Source organism: Syngnathus scovelli, chromosome 12 (assembly GCF_024217435.2).
Source record: "Syngnathus scovelli strain Florida chromosome 12, RoL_Ssco_1.2, whole genome shotgun sequence".
Classification (NCBI taxonomy): Eukaryota; Metazoa; Chordata; class Actinopteri; order Syngnathiformes; family Syngnathidae; genus Syngnathus; species Syngnathus scovelli.
This window is the reverse complement of record NC_090858.1, coordinates 6,747,527-6,768,360: the sequence shown is the minus strand read 5'-3', so window position 1 is coordinate 6,768,360 and position 20,834 is coordinate 6,747,527. Positions and strand designations below refer to the sequence as shown.

The 20,834-nt window shown below is 42.1% G+C and overlaps 2 protein-coding genes across 2 annotated transcripts; both read right to left on the bottom strand.

Moving 5' to 3' along the window:
- Positions 1–144: 144 nt before the first annotated feature.
- col9a1b (collagen, type IX, alpha 1b) lies at positions 145–10,436 on the bottom strand. Its single transcript, XM_049736190.2, has 32 exons — positions 10,222–10,436; positions 9,830–9,883; positions 9,721–9,756; positions 9,556–9,618; positions 8,331–8,384; positions 8,003–8,038; positions 7,901–7,924; positions 7,744–7,797; positions 7,535–7,588; positions 7,394–7,426; positions 7,260–7,316; positions 7,088–7,141; positions 5,867–5,920; positions 5,722–5,775; positions 5,581–5,634; positions 5,205–5,258; positions 5,069–5,122; positions 4,944–4,997; positions 4,814–4,867; positions 4,371–4,415; positions 4,233–4,286; positions 4,087–4,140; positions 3,935–3,988; positions 3,292–3,363; positions 3,105–3,140; positions 2,976–3,020; positions 2,846–2,878; positions 2,630–2,776; positions 2,387–2,441; positions 1,445–1,633; positions 1,124–1,201; positions 145–1,036 (listed from the first exon to the last, which is right to left on the bottom strand). The coding sequence occupies exons 1-32, from the start codon at positions 10,294–10,296 to the stop codon at positions 849–851; spliced, it is 2,022 nt and encodes a 673-aa protein (XP_049592147.1). The 5' UTR covers positions 10,297–10,436; the 3' UTR covers positions 145–848.
- A 1,516-nt stretch (positions 10,437–11,952) lies between these two features.
- On the bottom strand, positions 11,953–15,718 carry LOC125978633 (BLOC-2 complex member HPS6). The gene has a single exon (XM_049736179.1). It carries the CDS (start codon positions 15,408–15,410, stop codon positions 12,717–12,719), a length of 2,694 nt encoding a protein of 897 aa, XP_049592136.1. The 5' UTR covers positions 15,411–15,718; the 3' UTR covers positions 11,953–12,716.
- Positions 15,719–20,834: the final 5,116 nt, after the last annotated feature.

Here is a 20,834-nt window from a genome sequence, read left to right as displayed (position 1 = left end):
GGATTCCACTTACGAACACACAAACCTCATATATAATAAATGCTAATTTAAAATAAATCAGGACAATATTTAAAAAATAAAAAGTTTGTTGTCTGCAAATTGTCTCCAATTAGTATATTTAAAATAAGCTTTATGAAACAATGCTTAATCTTGAGGTATTTTTTTTAATGAACGACTACTTAATACCCAAAAAATTCATACAGAATAAACACAGTTCTGTGTGTATTTTTTTTATTTATTTGTTACATTAATGACCATTGCGCTCATCATTACTAAAATATAATTTTGTTGTCCTGTACAATGAGGCAAAATGTCACATCAGTTTATTTTGTAGGAAATATACTAAACCACAACCTAAACATGTTTTTTTTTACAGATTTACAACATACACTGAAGTCAGTGTGACACCCTCTGTCCTTTTTATTTGCAACAGAAAAGACTTTCTGACATTTGGACAATTGTAAAAAAAAAAAAAAAAAAAAGATAATGATCTCTGATAAATTACCACATACAAAACAAAAAGGCAAGACCTGATCCAGATTTATTTGGGGTGATTGACAAGTTTTTCAAGGGAGGAGAGGGGGAAAAAATACTGTGAATCGAGAGAAACTAGGATGAACAATCATAACACATTGCTGGGACTATAAAAACACCAATCCAGGTCGGAAAGAAAAAGAACACACGATAGATTTTGGCAACAGGTAACAAATGTGTATTTTTCTGGAGCTGGGAGCCTTGTGGCAGAGCTTGCGAAGACAAGACTAGAGGTTAATGGAGGGACGGCACCACAAACCCCTGAGATGAAATATGTTTGAATCCAATAGTCTCTGTCTCTCCCAGAGTGGCTTTTAGTTCCTCGCAGGTCCCTTCACTTCCGGCTGAGCTCCCGGTGACAAGTTGCAAGATGATGGATCACAGTAGCCGTTCGGACCGGCTGGACCGGGAGGCCCAGGTACACCGGGCTGTCCTGGAAGACCAGGAGGTCCCCTCTGGCCATCGCGACCGTCCTGACCGTAACCGGGTTTGCCAGCCTCGCCTGCAAGTGTATATGTTGGTCTCGTAAGCCTCGACAGAGCCAGACCTGACCTGAATGTTTGACTTTAAAAGTCTAATGTTTACTCACCGGGTAGCCCTGGAGGTCCTTGCTGACCTTTGGATCCCCTCACTGTGGGCCCACGGGAACCTCTGTCACCCATATCACCTGCAAGCGACAAACACCGTATGATGACATCATATGACTTACCAGCGTTATTTTTCATTCATTTTTTTTCCCAACTACCCACACCCTAGAATCAAATATAGTACATTCCTGCCATCTAACATAAGCTTTTTATCTACTTCCTTCTGTTCAATAATAGTTCTGTGGCCTGCTGCTAAGAAAAAAAAAAAGTAAACACAATTTGCTTAATTATGTTTAATCGGTATTGGTCGGCGCTGTAGTTACCTTTGGGTCCTTTGGCTCCAATGTGTCCTGGTGGTCCTTTGAGTCCAGGAAGGCCTCTTGTCCCTGCCTGTCCTGGGAAACCATTGTCTCCCGGAGCCCCGGGAGGGCCCGGTGGTCCGGGTTTGCCAGGTAAGCCGGCAGCGCCGGACTCAGGTCTTCTCAAACTAGCAGCCAACTGCGCTAATTGTTCTATTGGAGAAAAAAATCATGAGAGAATTAAATAATTTCACAACAGACACCGGTGTTAGAGGGAAGGCTCATCGAGATGTTCTCTGTGCGCTTGTGGGTTCAATTCAGAGTGAAGCAAGAAGTAAAGTAAAGAAGATCCTTAAAACTTCTCCTGGATTTCATCAAAACCCTCAGTACATTGAAAAGAGAAGAGACTCTACTTTTTAACACAGCATTGAGAAACAGAAAATGTATGTTCATGGTGCAAATGATCCAATATTAATCTCCTGTGATTCTGTGCTGCTTGATATCTTGCACTTCCTGAAAATTCATGCAGCGCATGCAGCCTGACTGTTCCCTTTAAACATTGCCTTCCCTTATACTGACTTTTTTTTTTTTTCCTCTGAGCAGAGGAGAAGAGGTCTGCTGGAGGTGTAATTAATTTTTCAGCAGCTCGGCTATAAAAAAGTAATGACTCTAGGAGATGAGTTTGGAAGACACAAGAGCAAAAGAATAAAGAGAAGAGAGGTTGCCTCTTCCCCTGGAACATTTCTTTCTAGGCGAACAAGGAGATCTTTCATCCATCAAATAAACAAAGCCTGAAGTTTATTTCATGTTTTGCTTATGAGCCCTTTTCTTTTCTGTGTGTGAACTGTGTAGTATTGGCCAAGCGTCTTGATCAGTAAGAGAGAAGGCCGGCACCGTAATACGTGAGCTAGATTCAAGTCATAAACGAGGCACGAGGGGATGATGAATGGGGTCATCGCTTTTTACCTTGCATGACTCGCATGCAGACCTGCTTGATGTGCTGGTCGCTTGGTTCTTTACCCTGCAACAAAAACAGTGGTAGGGTGCTTTAAGATACCAAAACACTTCACCATCCCAGTCTTTTGAGAGTTCTTTCTCTTCAAGGTTACGAAAAAAAAACTTTTGAATACCCCGATCCTTCTTCATTGTGCTCATAAAGTTGCAATGATGAGCTGTGCGTACTTTTTAGCGAGAGTGTGCTATACCTACCGCGGGGCCTTGTGTTCCTCTGGCTCCAGGCGGCCCTCTGTTCCCCTGCATGCCTCGCGGTCCTGGTGTGCCGGGCGGACCCTCAATTCCTGGCTGGCCTCGAATTCCCTCTGGACCTCTATTACCAGGCTCGCCGGGGTTGCCAGTCTTGAGAAATCATTGAATCATTGAAGCATATTCAATGTATGCAATGCCAAAATATAAATTGTTACGCACCTCTCCCTTTGCTCCAGCTTCTCCAGGCTCGCCCTTCAAAAGATACGATACATCAACAAACACATATGGAAACATCATGCATTGAATTTCCCGGTGAAAAGAACGAGCTTATATTTGCATATGGTCTTACATTATCCCCTCTCTCTCCAGGGTTGCCTTCATCACCTTGTGGACCCTGAAAAAATATGTAATCATTTTTCGGGTTAAGTATCATGATACGCCACACATGAAATAATCATTTCATATGAGGATTTCATACCTGTTCTCCCTTGGGACCTCCTTCTCCTCGCTCACCCTGTAATCAACAAGACAAATGAGCTTTGCTGTTGGTGTGTGTAGCTTTGCGTGCGCATGCGTGTATTAGGCCTCCACATATGGAGATAAGTGTTGAGAAATAACCATCCGAACCATCGTCTTTCCAAGATGTACTGCGATGATTTTCTTACCCTTTCTCCTTTCATGCCAGGAGTGCCAGGAGGGCCTGGAATACCAGGGAGGCCGGGATCACCTTTAGGTCCCTATCACAAACCCACAAACACAGGTTTGGTTTTGTTTGTTTGATTTTTACACAAAATGGCCATACAGTAAATGAAATTTAAAATGTCTTCCCGATGCTCATGTAGTAAACTTTTAGCGTAGCCAACAAAGCATGGCAGTATTTCTTCACTTTGTCTCTCATTTGATCTCTGCGGCACTGTCAGGAATGTCAGGAAAACAGTAGACCCTTTCAGACTGCTCTCCCCTCACTGTGAAAGTAGACCTCAAGTGAGATCTGCTCGATTATACCAAAGACTCCTGGGAAAAAACCTTCTCCGCATTTTCCTGTTTAAATGTAACAGCATCTAACATTGTAATCTGTTGAATAAAATTACTTTGGCTCACCAAATAATTCAATTATCCCCTGATCAAATAATTCAATTACCCCCTAATGTTATCAATAAATAAATCAATTAGATAAGATGGCCAATGGCAACCAATTTTATTCAGCAAAATAACTCGCATTCAATTGAATATGTTAAGTAGCCCCTATTTTTTTCTGTGAAAGAATATAAAATATAGTAAGCATTTGCTTGCTCTCAAATAGCTTACCCTGGAACCAGGCTTTCCAGCTGGACCCACCGGGCCGTGTTCTCCCAAATCTCCCTGTAAGCGTAGAAAAATAAACAGTTAACAATAATAAAGGAGATCCCATGACTTGATTTATTTAAAATCCAAAAAATAAAAGCAGGATGAATACTAACAGGTTCGCCGATGGGTCCAGAGACTCCAATCTCGCCTTGTTCCCCGCGCTCGCCCTGTCAAAGAAAAGGCTCAGAGTTGTTTTGTTTTGTTTTTGTCAGGTCAATATAATATAAGCTTTATGGGATAATAGCCTGCCGTGTGATACCATTTTTCCAGCAGGCCCCATTGTTCCAGGGAAGCCTGTTTGACCGGCATCTCCCTAAAGCACAAAAGCAACATTTTCATATAAAATATAAATGCAAGACTCAAAACCTCATATTTAATTAAGAATCAAGCTGACAACCTTTGGGCCACTCAGTCCTTTTGGTCCAGGTGAGCCAGGCAAACCCTAAAAGACACAGAATAAGATCCAAAAAGCATCTTAAAAAGGATATCCATCCGTTTCCACACAGATGGATTAAATATATTTGCCTGAGGGATTGGCCCCAAATAAGCTGCTTATAAACGTTTTGATCGGAGCACCCTGGAGGTTTAATTCGGGTGACGACTTTAACACCGACACAATCTTGGCTAAACAGTGTCACAGTCGAGTTGAGTCCCATTAGTGCCTTTCATTAGGCTCCTCGCACATTAGAGGACGGGAAAAACGCTGCTTGCACACTTGTGCCCAGAAGAACAGACTTAGTCTGCTGGCATGCGTGTTCAGGTTATGATCTGATCTAAAACAGTACAACAGAATTATTTGGAGGAAAAATTCTCATTTTTAAGATGTATGTTTAAACTTACAGGAAGTCCCTGAGGGCCACCTTCTCCAGGAAGTCCAGGCTTCCCAATCCCTCCCTGTAGGGAAAACAAACCGTGAGGAAAAGCCAATTGTAACATGGAGAGTGATAATACGCAATAGTAGGAATCATACCTTTGATCCCGGCAGGCCTGGAATGCCCTCACGGCCATCCACACCGGGTAAACCCTGGTCGGAATAATAAAATAAGACTCAAAATACAGCATTATCATCCTATTTGACAAAATAATCATACTCACAGCATCTCCTTTGGGGCCTGGCAGACCTGTGATGCCTCTTGGTCCTTGTAAACCCTGAACAACAAAACCTTCACTCAGATTGTTCAAACAAATATTATTTACAGAGAGAAAAGTCACTGATGATGTGCTTACTTACCTCTTCACCTTTAGGCCCCGGCTCACCCATCACACCTCGTTGGCCTTGATCACCCTGAAATCATATACAGTATTTGTCCGGAGTGGGTGTAACACAAAGCAAAAATCAAGAGCAGTATCTGTGATGCAGTAATGTTAATTAAGTCACTTAAGTCCCAAATTGTATTGTTTTACCGTAAATAGTTTTGAATAGTATTTTTAATTTTGAAAAATATTTGTATTTTTTGGGGGAGGTTTTTTGAAGTTGACAGACTATTTGCTTTCACGGGCCACATAATATAATCTGGCGGACCGGATCTGGCCCCCCAGCCTCGCCTTTGACAGGGTGCTAACTGATGAACAATTGTGTGTCCATATTGTCTCGTTTAAATACTTACAGATGCACCGGCAACACCCTGAGGACCTGGATCTCCATCAGGTCCTCGAGCACCCTGTCAGAAAACACACAGTCAAGTTTACACATTTTGTCAGAGCTCAACTTAAATGGGTAAATATTGTTGAAGGGAAAAATCACCGACCGTCTCTCCCTTAGTGCCCATCATTCCTGTGGCTCCACGGATGCCTTGGCTGCCCTGAAACAACACACAAAGACAACAGGTGAGTGAAATAAAAGCCAGCGTGACTACAACACACACTCAAAGCAAGATAAATAGTCAATCTCACCGTTGGTCCTTGTGCACCAACCTCCCCTTGACCCCCTTGCTCTCCTTCCTCCCCCTAGGAGCAAACAACACAAACAACATCAGCAGCAGGACAAAAAAAAAAAAAAAACATTGCTAATGATGCCTCTCAGTTGCACAAAAGCTGTGGATTATGTTAATGGCAGAACAAGAACAGTAATTCTCTTTCAAATTTTTGTTAAGCCGATGTTTTAACTCTCATTTGTTGCCCCGTTTTTCTAATTACAAATAAGTAATGTGCTGACTCTGCTCAAGATACAGAAGAAAGCGTTTGAGGCTTTCAAGCATCAGAGATTTTCCGTCATTAAAAAGGCAATTTGTTGTTTTAATTACGGATAATAAAGAGGCTCTTAAAAGGAGTAAACAACACAGTGCGGATGATGAAACTGAACACAACAACAAACAAGCGAAATCACTTTACGTTGTGCAGATGAAGAATTGATTGTGTTCCTCGAAATACATTCATATTCATCGAAATGGACACGCCAGTAAGAATGAGCAGCAAAACATCTATTTTTTTTCTGATGAGATTCATCATGTCACAGTAAAGATTATAAACAGATTTGTTTGTTCAGACAAATAAAAGTTTTAGTTGTTACCTGCTGACAGTTTTGACTGTAACTCCAGTCTTCCTCAGAGCCGTCTAATAGATGGCAATAAATATATTTAAATATATTTACAGAGGCCTCTAACATTTTATGGGGCATTTATACACTCACTGAAGCAGTTTGTGAACTTCAGACCTGAACAAGATGGAAAGTGTCCCAGGTTTATCATGTGGTCATTTTATTGTTAACAGCCAGTGGTTCTGCATAAACAGGCAAAAGGGTCCCTGAAACGGCTCTCGCCTTTAGTCAGTGACAGACAACATGATTGTGAGGCTGATGTTGAATCATAGCCTGCACACACAAAGATCGCCTCATTTCCATTTATATAGCGTATGAACACATTACAGGGGGGAAAGGATGCTTGAACATCATTTCAAATAAATCAGGCGAGCTATCAGAGGCATTACACGAGCGTGTCTGGCCTTTTCCTGACAATGAGCGGCACAGACAAATGCCTGCCACACGCTGTGAAACGAGGGGATTCCAACATAATCTGTATGGGAATGTTCTGGCATGTGGGTTGCATTTATGTGCATAAATATCATGGGTTTGAATCACCTGTATTAACTCTTTGAGTAAAATATATACATGTATACCTTGTGGCCTTGCTTGCCAGGTATTCCCGCTTCACCTTTGACACCTTTGTGTCCCTGGTAAAAAGCAGAGAGAAAAGCAGATTTTATTTTTGTCTAAAGGGGCTGTTTGGAAGAAAAAACAAAATACAATAGTGATAACAATATTGTGTAGTTGTTTATCTCTTGAAATCACCTTCATGCCAGGAAGACCAGGATGTCCAGAGGTCCCAGATGAACACGAGTTGGGACACTAAACAGCAGCAGAAAAGTCAAAAATAAAAAATCACGAAAATTCTAAATGTTTGCTTTTATTTTGACAGATTTTACCAGGTCGGCACTGCCCAGCATCCCAGCTGCCCCCTGCAAGGGAAGAGGGAATGTGGTTTATACATAGAAGACACGACTTATCTTCCATGAGGTGAGTTCACTTCAGTTAAATTTTGGGTGGACTTTAAAGAGGTCACTTACTCTGGGGCCTGTTGGTCCACGAGGTCCTTGGGGCCCTCTCACACCCATCGCCCCCTGCGGTCAATAATTGCACAAAAAAGCAGAAAATCACTTAAAAATAAACATGTTATATTGCAATAATATAAGCAATTCCACCATTACTATTTTTAAGGCAACGTAAATGACGTTTATGAATTCACTGTATAAAATAAAACACGCCATGTGCTTACAAGTGGTCCTGTTTTCCCCAATGGGCCCGGAAGTCCTCCTGGCCCAGGTGGCCCCTGTTCAGAATCAGACCAGATGGAGATGAAACTTGTTTCCATGCAAAAATATCCAAATGTGCAAAGATAAATATAGTATGCATAATTATGGTGAGTAACTCACAGGGGGTCCATCTGACCCGACACCCTGGGGAGAAACAAGACAGTGTGATGAGTGATTCATGTAGTTTTCTAGACGCGTATTTGGAGATGATGTTTAACTCACAGCGGCTCCACGAGGTCCAAATGTTCCCGGTTCACCCTAGGATCAAAGAGCTATATGAATGGAATGGACAGATCCAAACAGACGATCAATGTGAGACTAAATAGTTATCACATGACTGGGCCGGCAAAAGCACACTTGACCCAGCAATGTTTGTACTAATGAGCAGCGATGCCGGGTTTTGCCTCCCCACGGAGATTACACAGAGGATTTGCAGGATTAGGTCTCATTTGTCAGGAGGAATTTATACATAGAACGGCAAAAGAGCAGACGGCAGCTTGGCACCGTTTCCCGGACGTTCTCTGAGGTGAGGGGCTCATTAGTCACTTACTTTCTGTCCGGGGGGACCGTCGGGCCCGGGGTCTCCGATAGGTCCGGTCAAACCCTGCAGAGAGCACATTCAGTCAGGATTAGCTCAATTTGCCATGTGCTTGTTAAATGAGCCGGTACCTTTCCTCTGGCAATATTTCCATATTCAGAATTAGATCGCTATATTACATTATCATAAATTTCACCTTGTGGGAGGAGCCCCGGTCATAAAGGGATTAACCACCTCCTACTGGCTGTATAATACGGTGGCGTTTGGAGTATTAATTAAATCCCGGGTTTCACTCAAATCCTAACAAAATTAAAGACGCACATGGGAGGAAAGTTTAGAGGTGGAAGGAGTCAGTCAGCAGTGAGCCAAGAGGGCAAAGTACTCAGACTGCAGACAGCAGAGAGCAACATTCCTTTGGCTCATTTCAAACAAGGGATCATTCCACACTGCTTTGTGGATTCTCGGTGGTGGATACCAACTGGAGCAGGATCACAGAGACGGTTTTGTTGTCAAACTGCCATCACTTTAGACTGAGATTTATAAAAGTTTACGGCATTATGAGATTTTAGTCACCTGTCAATTATGGCCAATACTGTATGGCACTATCATTACCGAAATTTCATTCTGGCGTAAAACGGTACACACTTTAATTTGGTTCTAACCTATTATGATTTTCTGACAAATTTACTGTATTTTTGTAATTTGTGTATTTTTCTTGCCATTTTATTATGCATAGTCTTAGTCATAGTATTGAATGGCTCAGAGGGAAATTTCACAAGTAAATGTCATGTATTTTCTCCTTATTTCATCCTAATAAAACAAACTGGCAATAATCACAAATGAGGCCAAAATGTTTTGACAGTAAAAAAAGTTTGAGTTTCGCTCATTTAGCATTTGAAATTGCTTTTAGTTTGTTGAAGTGGCCACTTACAATGGGGAAAAAATATAGCCAACACAAAATTTGAATAAATGTCAACATTTTAGGCATTGGCGGTACATAATAATGCTAAAATAACCAAATGATGGTTAGTGATTTTTGCATAACATACTAACTGTTGATTTGATTATTTTAGGTTGTATTTTGCAGTATTGCACTTTTGCAACAAACAACATATATGCTGACTAAAGTGATTTTCTTTTTTTTAGAAATAAACCTTGAAAAGTCCACTAATAAAGAAAATACAAATAATCTTGAAATATGAATTAAAAAAAGCATGCATACAAACAGACTACTTACATCATTTCCTGGAATTCCAGGTAGTCCAGAAGATCCAACTTTACCAGGTTCTCCATCAGGTCCCTGCAAATGACAATCCCACATTAAAGTTTTGAAAATAAACATGCAATAAAATGGAAAAAAAAATACTAGAATAAAATAAATGAAATCAAAATGCATAGTTACAGGTAGACCAGCTGGCCCCTCCGATCCTCTATCACCCTAAAAACAATAATAAAATATTAAGTCACAAATAGTGTAAAGCAGAAAAACATGATTGCACTCAATTACTCACATCAATGCCATCAATTCCTGGTACACCTGCTGGTCCAGCTGGTCCTGACTCCCTCTGAGAAGTGGAAAAACACATCAGCACAAAATCCTTTGAAATTTGAGGAATTTTTATTTTTTAAATAATATTTTATGTTCTTTTTTTTAAAGTCACGATAAAAGTGACACCTATGGCACAGGTGCATTCTCAAACCACTCCAACTATAGCACACAGGATAATATCGCGACTTTTGTAAGTACAGGAGCCTACATACATGATTTCAAAATATATGAGTTTCCATGCATCATATTGAGTAACTTAGAGCCCTGTGAGTTCTCAATGATAAAAAAGGAGAAAATGATTTGTGCGTCATTGCAAACAAAGAGAGAGGAATGAGGGTCACAAATAAGACTTACTTGAGCTGAACAAAGTAGAGCAAAGTGCAGAAGCAGCCCCAAGAGAGGCCCTCGATAGCCGGGGGCCCGAGCCATGATTCCCTGTGGGCAGAAAAGGAAACAGTTGGAAGTCCTTTTCTCTGGATTTGCTGGGATGGAAGAAGCCCCAGACAAAACAACCCAACTAGACCCCTCTCGGCTATCTAGAGACGCTCAGAGGGCCCGTGGCCATCCCGACCTCGTAAATATTCATAGAGTGCATGTTTAGTCATGAGGCTCAGGTGAAAGAGGAGAAAGAAAGAGGAGGGATCTCAAAGATGCATCCAATAGGCAGGATTGGCAGTTGCAGTTGTCTTTTTTTTTAATTATTCCAAATTTTTGAGAAGTAAAATGGTATTATATTTTAATCATATTACACATTTAGTCACATGAGTCCTTATGCATACAATGTGGGGGAATGGTATATGCACATTTGATACAATTTTAAAAAGATAATTTATTTAATTTCTCACCAATGTGCCGATATCATCGTTATTATTATTGTTATTATTGTTATTTGGAGTGGTGTGGTGTAAACAAAGTGGTTGTTTTAATGTTTTCTTCATAATGTCCGCTAGAGGGAGCTATTTGTTGTTTTTTCAAATCACAGTGTGCATAAAGGATCACACGTACAAGCAACTTTGCAGAGATTCACAGATATAATGGTGCATATCGACATTTATCTTATTTATTGTTTAATTTATTGAGAAGATTGAGATGTATATTTTTCCTTCCTTACATTATTGTTGATAATTACTGAGGAAACATTAACATAATCAGTGTCTTTCAAATAGAATATTTTTTTTCCCCTATGCAAAATTAGAAATGTGCAACATATCGACAGTACCTGAACAGCCTTCAGGACGGACTGACGGAGAGACTCATGGACGGATTTCATTAATGGAATCACCCACCAGAGAGAAGTAGAGTACACACGCGCGCAAACAAGTCATCAATCTTCACACCAATTTGAGCTGTTGTGCAAGTTTAACAAAACATGTTACTGACAAACAAACAAAAATAAAAGGGTAAAACACCTTTTACCAACCAACATGCACACAACAAGCACACAGACCTCTGACCTTTATGTTCATTGACATTCATCTATGGAAAGACATCATCAATTATGTCCGTGGCTTAAGTAAGTGGAAAACAGAAATATCTATTATGCAATATTTTGTTTCTACAAGCCTGTGCTTACAAATAACAGAAAATTCACATTGTCACATCACTGGTGAGTTAATTGTAGAACTGGCTTGATCCTTAAGATTGTGCAGCCCAAGTGTACCGAATGTTGTGGCCCTTGCCTTTGCAAGCAGGAGAAGGAAAAATCAATCAGGCATCCCTTGGGGCACTCTGATTACTCCCTGGTTCTACATTTGGACTGCTACTGACAGCCTGCTGTGATCCTTTTACATACCTATGTGGAACCTGCCCACTGGCTGCAAGAATGAGATGCTCTGCCTCTGCTAATAGAACTAAAAACATCAGCTACAGAACCGTGTAGGTACTTATTAATTGATTAATAAATTTATTTTCACACTTTGAACAGTTAAAGATTCAGGGACACTACCCTATAACAGTTTATCCTACTGATTTTTATTATATATTTTTTTCTCAGATAACATTCCATTAATCATACATATAGTTTATATTTTAACAAAAATGTGGTTAAATAGTGAGCAAATGTAGGATTAAGAAGAAAGCATCAAAACCATTTTATCACAGTTTAATAGCATTCACACAGACATACTACATTGACAGTGTTCTTATTTTTACCCCTGGACAGAAAAAGCAAATTGTGGTAGCCACTTTAAAAATGAACTCAGCTGATTGCAGTAGTGCTAAACTACAAAAGGAATGACATTCAAACCAAATCAACCATCTTGTCTGACACGGTTACAAAAATGTCATAGCCGTGGTTTTTGTGGGCAACAAATCTCTTCATATTAAATGCTTCATTTGAGGCACTGCAGCATGACCAAACAAGCAAACCACTTGAAAACTGTAACGCTAACACTGCTGACGGAAGTGATGGTAAACCAGAGCACGGAGGCTGAAAGATAAGACACAGATTGTGTATAGCTCAGACCATGTGACCTCATGCTGGAATTACTCCCAAATTGAATTGCAAGTCACAACTATTAGTCTCTTTGGCATCTCTGTCAGGAATGTCTTGTGAGCTGGAAAGGGGTGGAGGCAAAGAGGGGGACACAATGACAGCATTGGACAGTGTAGCATTCAGGGACAATCTCTTCTTGGATGTGGAAGTTAAGAAAAAAAAATAGTAATACAACTGTGAGAAACCAATTATTAACTTTGTCATCCACATGCATGTAACACTGATGGGATAAATTATTTCCTATAGGCGCACTATGTACATGTTAAAATTAGCCGTCGTGTTTATGTACATGGTAGTCATCGCTTTAAAGATGGGACTCTGTCAAGAGTCTTTAGAAAGTGCTCACATCAGACTGTCAGCAGGTAGAACCACGAACCAAGGTACTGTCCACAAGTAAGTCTGTGCTGGTCTTGGATGGTTCCGTGGGCATGCGGGGGGGAGCAGGAGGCACGAATGAGGGGGACTGAAGGATGTCGGCGTAGTGCTGGCTGGGCTTGGTTTCCCTCTGGAGAACTTTTCTCAGCAGAGGTTTGAGGAGGCCGATGGTCACCTGACCACTCTGTGGGTCAGCAAAGGGAGCTGGAAAAGAGTCGGGCCTGAAGGCCACGGAAAGAGGCGAAGAGGACGACGTGCTGGGCGGCGGGAGATTTTTCAGTACCAGGTTCAGAATGGTGGTGACGGTGATGTCCTCAGGGCACAGCGCCCACAGCAGGTCTAGGTAGGGGTCCAGTTCTCTGTGCTGGGTCACCTCACACAGCAGCGTAGTGAAGATCTCCTTGTTCAGCAGGGGACTCTGTTTGCAGAACTTCTGGGCCACCTCGGTCACCTTCTCCCACTGCTGCTGTCCAGCCAGAATCCTTAACGCCTGGAGGATGGCGTTGGGCCGCCCGCTGACCATTAACACTTCCACCTCTAGTTCCTGCAACTGGTCTCGGTGCGTTCTCGCCGACGACAGCACGCTCAGGGTGCGCTTATAGAGAGGCACGTTGTTCTCGCCGTTGTCTCCTCCACCGGTGGGGAAGCTCCAAGTGGAAGCGGCCAGGCTCAGCCCCAGTCCGGCCGAGCCCTGCTGCTGCTGGCTGAGCTCAAGGAAGCGCGGCAGCTGAGCAGGCTGGAAGCGTAACACCGAATGGCAGAGGAGTTCGAAGACGGGCAGGGTGACGGGTGAAGCGGAGCTTGTCGACTTGGATGTACAGTTGCCGTTGTGATCTGCTTTGGAGCTCTTCCTATGCTTTGACCCACCGTTTGTAAGAGGGACTGAAGCTGGGAAACTCGGCGCCGGACCAAGGACAGTTTTCCACACGTCTGGAGACGCCTGGCTGGACAGAGAGCCATCCCCGTTGTAGTGGAGCTGGAGAGCAGCTTGCGCCGCCCTCCACGCTTGACACGGGAAGACGTCGAAGATGGAGTTGAGGTAGAGCAGGTCGTCCCGATGTAGCTCAGAGGACCACAGCAGCCGGGCTATTTCTTTTCCAACTAGACTCTCACAAAGCGCCTCCACTTCTTTCAGGCTGCCCCTCACCAGAGCCCGCTTCAACTCTTCCACAGCCACCAAGGCCTTCAGCTCAGGCTCCAGTGAGACTTTTAACTTGTCCTCCCCCACATCGCCTCCAATTTCTCCATTTTGGGATGGCTCTTCTGCGCTCTGCTTGGGCCCCGAGCTGAGGTAGTCATTGAGAATGGATGCTAAAGAGATGGGTGCCTGGAATCGCCCTCCTTTCTTTAAGGAGTCCACAGTGAGTTGGGTGCTACTCAGGCTCCTCTGCTGGTAATATTTACACGCCTCCTCAAACACGGCTTCCACCAGGAGTGCTCCAGGGTTAATGTTCTCCGCTGCAGTGAAAGAAGGCAACTTCGGTTTTAGGTTAATACTGTCTGTATCCTGACGCACCACTTGAAAAAGTCCAGTTTCTGAAAGCAAGTGCGGTGATCCATCAGTTTTTATGGGAAATAAAACCCCCTCCCTGTCTAGTGTTATCATTTCCAGTTCTCTACCACACTTTGAGTCAATAAGATAGAGATTTTGGCTTAAGACCAGCACCAATGTGTCCTGGTATGTGCAGAGGCTAGTGTGTGTTGAGTATTTAAGCGGACACATGTCGGCCATCTTGTATATTTGGCGCAGCACCCCATCGCTTTGCAGGAGACACACCCAGCCCGTGTTGAGAAGAAGCAGCAAACCTCCACAAGCCGAAGGAGAGACATTGAGGATCTCAGGGGGGTCAAGCGCAGACAGAAACCCTAAACAGTCTGCGATCAGTTTCCTGAAGTCAGACTCCTTCGTCGACTGTTTTTTCAAGGGGGTGGCTTGACACACCGTGCTGATCCGGAAGGAGTCCTGGCGAGGGCACCAAGAGAGGAAGAATTTTCTCAGTGGTTTCAATTTGACATCCGGAAGGAGGTGCACATACTGGCCCGAGGCGACCACCTTGAATCGAGGGTTGTTGTGGAGGGCGATTTTCACCCCTCCTAAAATCACAGTCCCCTCCTTCAACTCAAAGTCCCTCCTGCAGATACAATGTCTCAGCTTACTCCTGGGAGAGATGAGGATGGGGGAGCTCTCTGATGGGGGCCTCTCCTCACACCAGACGATTAGATTAGAGCAGGCGCACACAGACACCATTCGGGCCCGAGGACTGTTACACAAGTCGGCTGTTTGCAGGAGACTCCAGCCTCCTTTGGAATCTTGGAATTGCCAAAACTCAGATCGTCCGTTCTCGTAAATCACAGCTACAGTCACAAAGTCCTTGTTGATGCCATTATTATTATTATTAGTGTCCAAATATAAAAGATCCACAATGGGAACGCCTTGCGTGGAACACAAATCCAGCTTCCTCTCAACTTGACTCAGCTGAGGTCTTTCATACTTGTCCAGAGTCACAAGACCAACCTTCGGCTTGTGGAGGATGACATGAACGTGACGTCCATCTGCGCTCAGACGAACGTTTGCGAGTCTGTTGTCAAGATCGGTCTTTAAACTCTCGTGCAGCTCATTCTTGCCGGTATAGTCCTCAAAATCAGACAGTTGCCTCAGCGCAAAGCGCGACATGACTCCCGTCAAGCGAGTAGCGGATGTTCGTATTAACTAGCCCGCGAGCCTGCGTAGCACACCGAACTGCTATTCGAAAGGCATCCCGTCATTTCATGTGAGTGTTATTCACTCGCCCTTGACGTCCGTCGGATGGCAACATAAACTCTGACATCGCTCAGCTTCAGGATGAACTGCCATTAGCAGATGACCGGAGAACTACGCCGATCACTGCGAGCACAAATCCAGAAGAATGAACGGTCTCCGACTCATTCCGATGCTACACGGAGCTAGCTGACATCACGGGACTGTTTATTTCCGGATACACAAGGTAATTTGCATAAGTGGGCGGGGTAAGGAAGAATGCGCACGCACTCCACTGTGCCATGACACTTCAACCACGACTCGCTGGTGTTATAATTTTAAAACGATTTAAACAACAGTTTTAGAAAACCTTTTCATTCTGAGGGCAATGTAAGAAACTGAAACTTGTAGCTGCATTAAGTTTTTGAAGACTGGTTGCTTTTAGGAGCACTGTTTAAATTGAGTTGCTTTGAATTAAATCATCTTATGATCCCAATAACATTAATCACATCAAGAAGAAAGTTCCACTGTGTCCCACTTGCGCCTGACCTTGAATACCTACAGCAATGTTTCAAGATTTCAGATCGAGATTTATGCTGCACGACATTGCTGTCTCAAAACGTTCAACTTTTGCATGCACCTTCCATTAATATCCAGTAGATGGGGATATTGATCCTCATAACCTGCATTTCTTCAAAGACAACCACTTTTTGTAGTCCTCGAGTCCCAACTCGGTCTGTTGTTATATTTATATATTTATTAAATATGATTGATCAATTAGACAAATGTTATCACCCTTTATTATGAATGCTAAAATTCTAAAGCATTCTCTCTCTCTCTCTCTCTCTCTCTCTCTCTCTCTCTCTCTCTCTCTCTCTCTCTCTCTCTCTCTCTCTCTCTCTCTCTCTCTCTCTCTCCCTCACTCTTTGCACATACTACATATTAGTTGATTTCAGTTAAGACTGCAAAGTCAGACATTATCACACAGGCTAGACAGAGTCACCCCTTTGTATAAGAGTAGCGACCTTGGAGGTGGGGGTTTGACCTTTCACAATCTTGCAAAGAAGGATCTACAGCGGTGTATCGATCTTTCCGGCATACATTAAATAGTTAAGTTGAGAAGGCAGCCTTCTGGAAATTACTATCAGCATAGCGAACACTAAAGCTAAACAACTAACAAGCGCATACACAATGTGGAGTTTTGCTTGGGTGTTTTATTGAAACGTTGTACAGCACCACACTGAGTTGCATTGCATTTCTTTCTTGTGGAATAAGGAAAAACATGGTCATATCACTTAACACTGCGGTGGGTGGGTGAGAAAGAAAAGCGAGTGTAGGTGTTGGGTAAATTGGCGATCTCTTTCTTACCTTGTCTGTTCAGCCCTTTTGAAAATCTCCATTCCGCTCTAAGTATGACTCAGCTGTTATCATGGAACAAATTAAACTCATATTTGGTACACTGATTGTGCATATTCAAGTGATGTGAACATTACTTTAGCAATCCACAAGGGTATAATGCACACAATGCACATGATGCACTTTTCATAACGTTACATTGTTTCTGTTTCGTAAGGTCCCTAGATGTTCACTTAAGACGTATTAAGGCTGATGTTTCTCTATTTGGTACCACCAGTGACTTGACCCAGCTGCAATTTCTATTTGGATTGATTCAAAATAACTTGGGTGCTGACCGGCTCCTCTTTCAATGCCTACACATGGGATTCCGCCTTTGTGAAATTAGGCTGCATTCTGCACAACCGTAAGATGGGTGAAGAGCTAACTGTACAAAGTTTCTCAAACAGCAGCTTCTGAAGCACAAAATGACTTCGCTGTTTGGCTTCATTTGCACATAAGATTGCTCAGATAAAAAAAAAAGAGAGCTGTAGGTGTGTTGTCATAGCAACACAGCTGAGTAAGGACACATTTATTGTGTCTCGCTCCAACATTTCCCAGTTTTTCCTGAAATTGTTATTGTTTATTTTTGTCTTAAATTGCACTAAAACGTACAAAAACAAAAAATCTAACATTTCCATCAACTGTAAAATAATAGCTTGGGTGTTTGGTCATAAATTGCGTGTTGACAGCCAATCACAAATGTATATATAAATGGCAATACCTTATGTGTGTCTCCTGTGTATGTGTTTCATAATTAAGTGGCGCATCCACAACAATAAAACGGGCATCTGTGCTCTCTTGAATACCGCCTGGAGTTGACAGCAAAATTGAGGTAATGAAGCAAAGCCCGCGACACTGAACACTTAATTTGCCTTTTTAATTACCTGCAATAAAGCATCACGCCACCGTTAGCATCCTTGATTATTTTGTAACCATACATTTAATGAACCTTATCATAAGGACACAGCCATTAAAGCTGTGTATATTCTGTATTGATCTGACTCAGAGGCATGCTAGTGTCCTGGCTCTATCTAGTGAATTTGTTTAAGTAGGCAGCCATTTGACATTCATAATTCATAAACGGTAGTATATTCAAATATAGATGTTTGGGGAGAGAGGGCTCTTTGGTGACATACGGTATACTCGCTGCCATTTTTGTCTTTTGTATTTTGGCACACAGAAATGCAGATAAATTCATTGGGCATTTATACGGTGGATATAAATAGTCAACACAACCCTTTTTAAATGCAAGGGATTTGTGAGAGGAAAATGAGATGAAAATAAATCCTTTCATATTCGTTATTGGGGCTTATAACTTGTATACCAACTACCGATTAAGGTGCCTTCGATTAACCCCTAATGACTTTCCTTTTAAAGTTTTCCCGACATTTTTTTTTTTTTGCATTTAACAGAAACATTAAGTTTTTATGCTATTACAAACTGTTAATTTGAACTGTTCATAAGTCGCTCCTCCACAACTGTATATTTTGTTTTTGTGGTGAAGTGTTATGTTTGTATTATGTTAAACTACTTGACGATGAGTAAATCACGTAATCCTTTCACATGCTGATTAATTCATAAAGTCGAGAAATCATTCTCGGAAAAACAAACAGTGTTGTGTTGAGCCTGACATTTAAATTCTCATCTTTTATTCAGTATAAACATTAGCTTCCTGTTGAATGGTCCAAAAGTGGTCCTAAGAGAAAGGTTTGTCTCGTTAGCAGTTTAATGTCCTCCCTCACCAGCTGAGGAAAACTTCCGTCTCTTCGTGTTGCCTGATGCTAACAGCGATATTATTATTGCCAGTATGGCTTGTTGCTGGAAAAAGGGCACTTGAGAGCAGAAACACGGAAACAAAACAGTTATTATTAGAGCTATAAAACTTCAACTATAGGCTGAGGGGTGCTTCAAAACAAAGCCGATGCCCTTGCTGATATTTTACTAATACTATAATAACCCGACAACCAAACTAGACCAAAAGACTACCGAAAATCTTAATCAGGCGCAAATCCAGTTCTCGAAAATGACCTGATATTTTTTTTTCTAGGTTTTTTTCTTTGGGAGTGCAAAAATCCTTGTGGGCTGTTTTTGAAACGCATTGTAAGACAGCAGTTGCTTTGTACACAACGCAAGCATATTCACCATTGCAAAAACATTTGCTTCTACGGCCCTTTCCTGTTGAGTGAATCCCCATTGCCGGACTTGGCAGCACAAAGACGGGTAGCAGGTGCAGCCCGGCGACCCGCTCTGGTAAACACTTCATTCAAACTGGCGGGGAAGCCTCTCTGGATCAGACCCTGCATCAGCAAGCTTCTTCCTATGCTTGGAAAACATGTACATGCTTGCCATGTGTCACAAAGTGGACCCCCTCTACGGTTTGCTACTCTCTAGAAGAAACTCAGCACTGCATGGTGCTTGTAATTGACTGCCTCCTACTTTGAGATAGCATCACATTTATCTGTTGACAGATCAATATAAAGCCATTAATCAAATTGATCAACGTGTGCCAGCGCCTTTAATTGTGAACTTGCCTCAATAAAACAATGTCTAACTCACAATCCATCCTCCCTGAAGCGAAGCTTGCGTCGCTTGTGTGTACTTTGATCGATCACTAGTGGCGCCCAGGCTGGGTTTTAAAATTCAAGAGAGCTCTCGCAGATCAATGAACATCTGGCTGACCACAAGAGCTCCGTAAAGTGCCACAAACGAAGCTGGATTTACTTTACATGGACTGACATATACGGTAGAAAAAAGTGAAACGTGCAACATTACAGCAAGCGATAACTTTTGGTTCCTTTTGCAATTAGGCGCGTGCAACTGTAAAGGTTACCCTACAGGTGACGACGCAAGAAAATAATTGATTATGTATACAGTATGCTGTGGCGCCTTGCAGGGCTGATGCAGCCCCAATGCATCATGGGAGTGTGAAATGGCGGCTGTGCTCAGCGTCATATAAAAAGTTAATACATGTCTTGTCTGACACATCGGTTGCATATTATTGTAGCATGAGAGGAATTGCTGCGCATTGCAATGTTATTATTTTTAAATAGGTTAAAATTTGTTATCATTCACTTTCTAAATTAATTTCTAAAATAATTTCTAAAGCAGCAATCCAGATAGACCTGAACTTTCACTTAGGAAGTCACTGTTTAACTCCAATACAGAAATAGCCATCTGCCCTTTTGTGTGCGACTTTGTCACGTGTTTTATTTTTTTATTTTTTATTTTTATTTTTTTATTTAAGTCGGCATTCTTGAAATTGGAGTGACTTGTGCAAGAAAGCAAAGCAAATGCACATATTAAAAATGCATATGGGGAGTGAGGTGGTGGTGTGTGTCAATGTGTGTCCTCTCGTGTGTGTTTGCGTGTTTCGTCACCACACTGGAACTTTTTCGTAATCGTACTTGAAACACAAAAGAGAGCAAAGCTGTTCCATTATTCAAATATTTGCCCTAACCCCTTACCACAGTTGACGTGCACTTGTTTGTGATTTGGGAACTGATTGTGTTGACAATTCTTTAAGGTCCACCGTCCCTCTTTAGTGTTTGACACTTTTGGGTAAAAAAAAATCCTGTATAATGTGGCTGCAGTCAGGGCAAAGGGACAGAAAGTCTCCCGCCCGTTCTTATCAAGCCTTTCACTTAAAGTCCACTCAAAGTTCCAAACTTGCGTAACGTCTTGTATTAATGATGAGTCCAAAAATCCATGAAATAGTCATGAGCGGGGACCGTAGTCTCAACCCTGTTTGTCTCAAATGGTCTCAAAATTGACCAATTCAAAACCCAAAACCTAAATGCGTGAATTTAAAAGCCTCTCTAAGAATTGGAGCAGAAATACTAATATTGGAAGCACGCAAGTTCAGAGACGTGTATGATCTCATATCCTTTTATTTTTTTGGATACCATGACTCCATTTGACTCCATGGTTTGAGTTTTATGCTTTTGATTTATGATAAAGGTTTTTTTT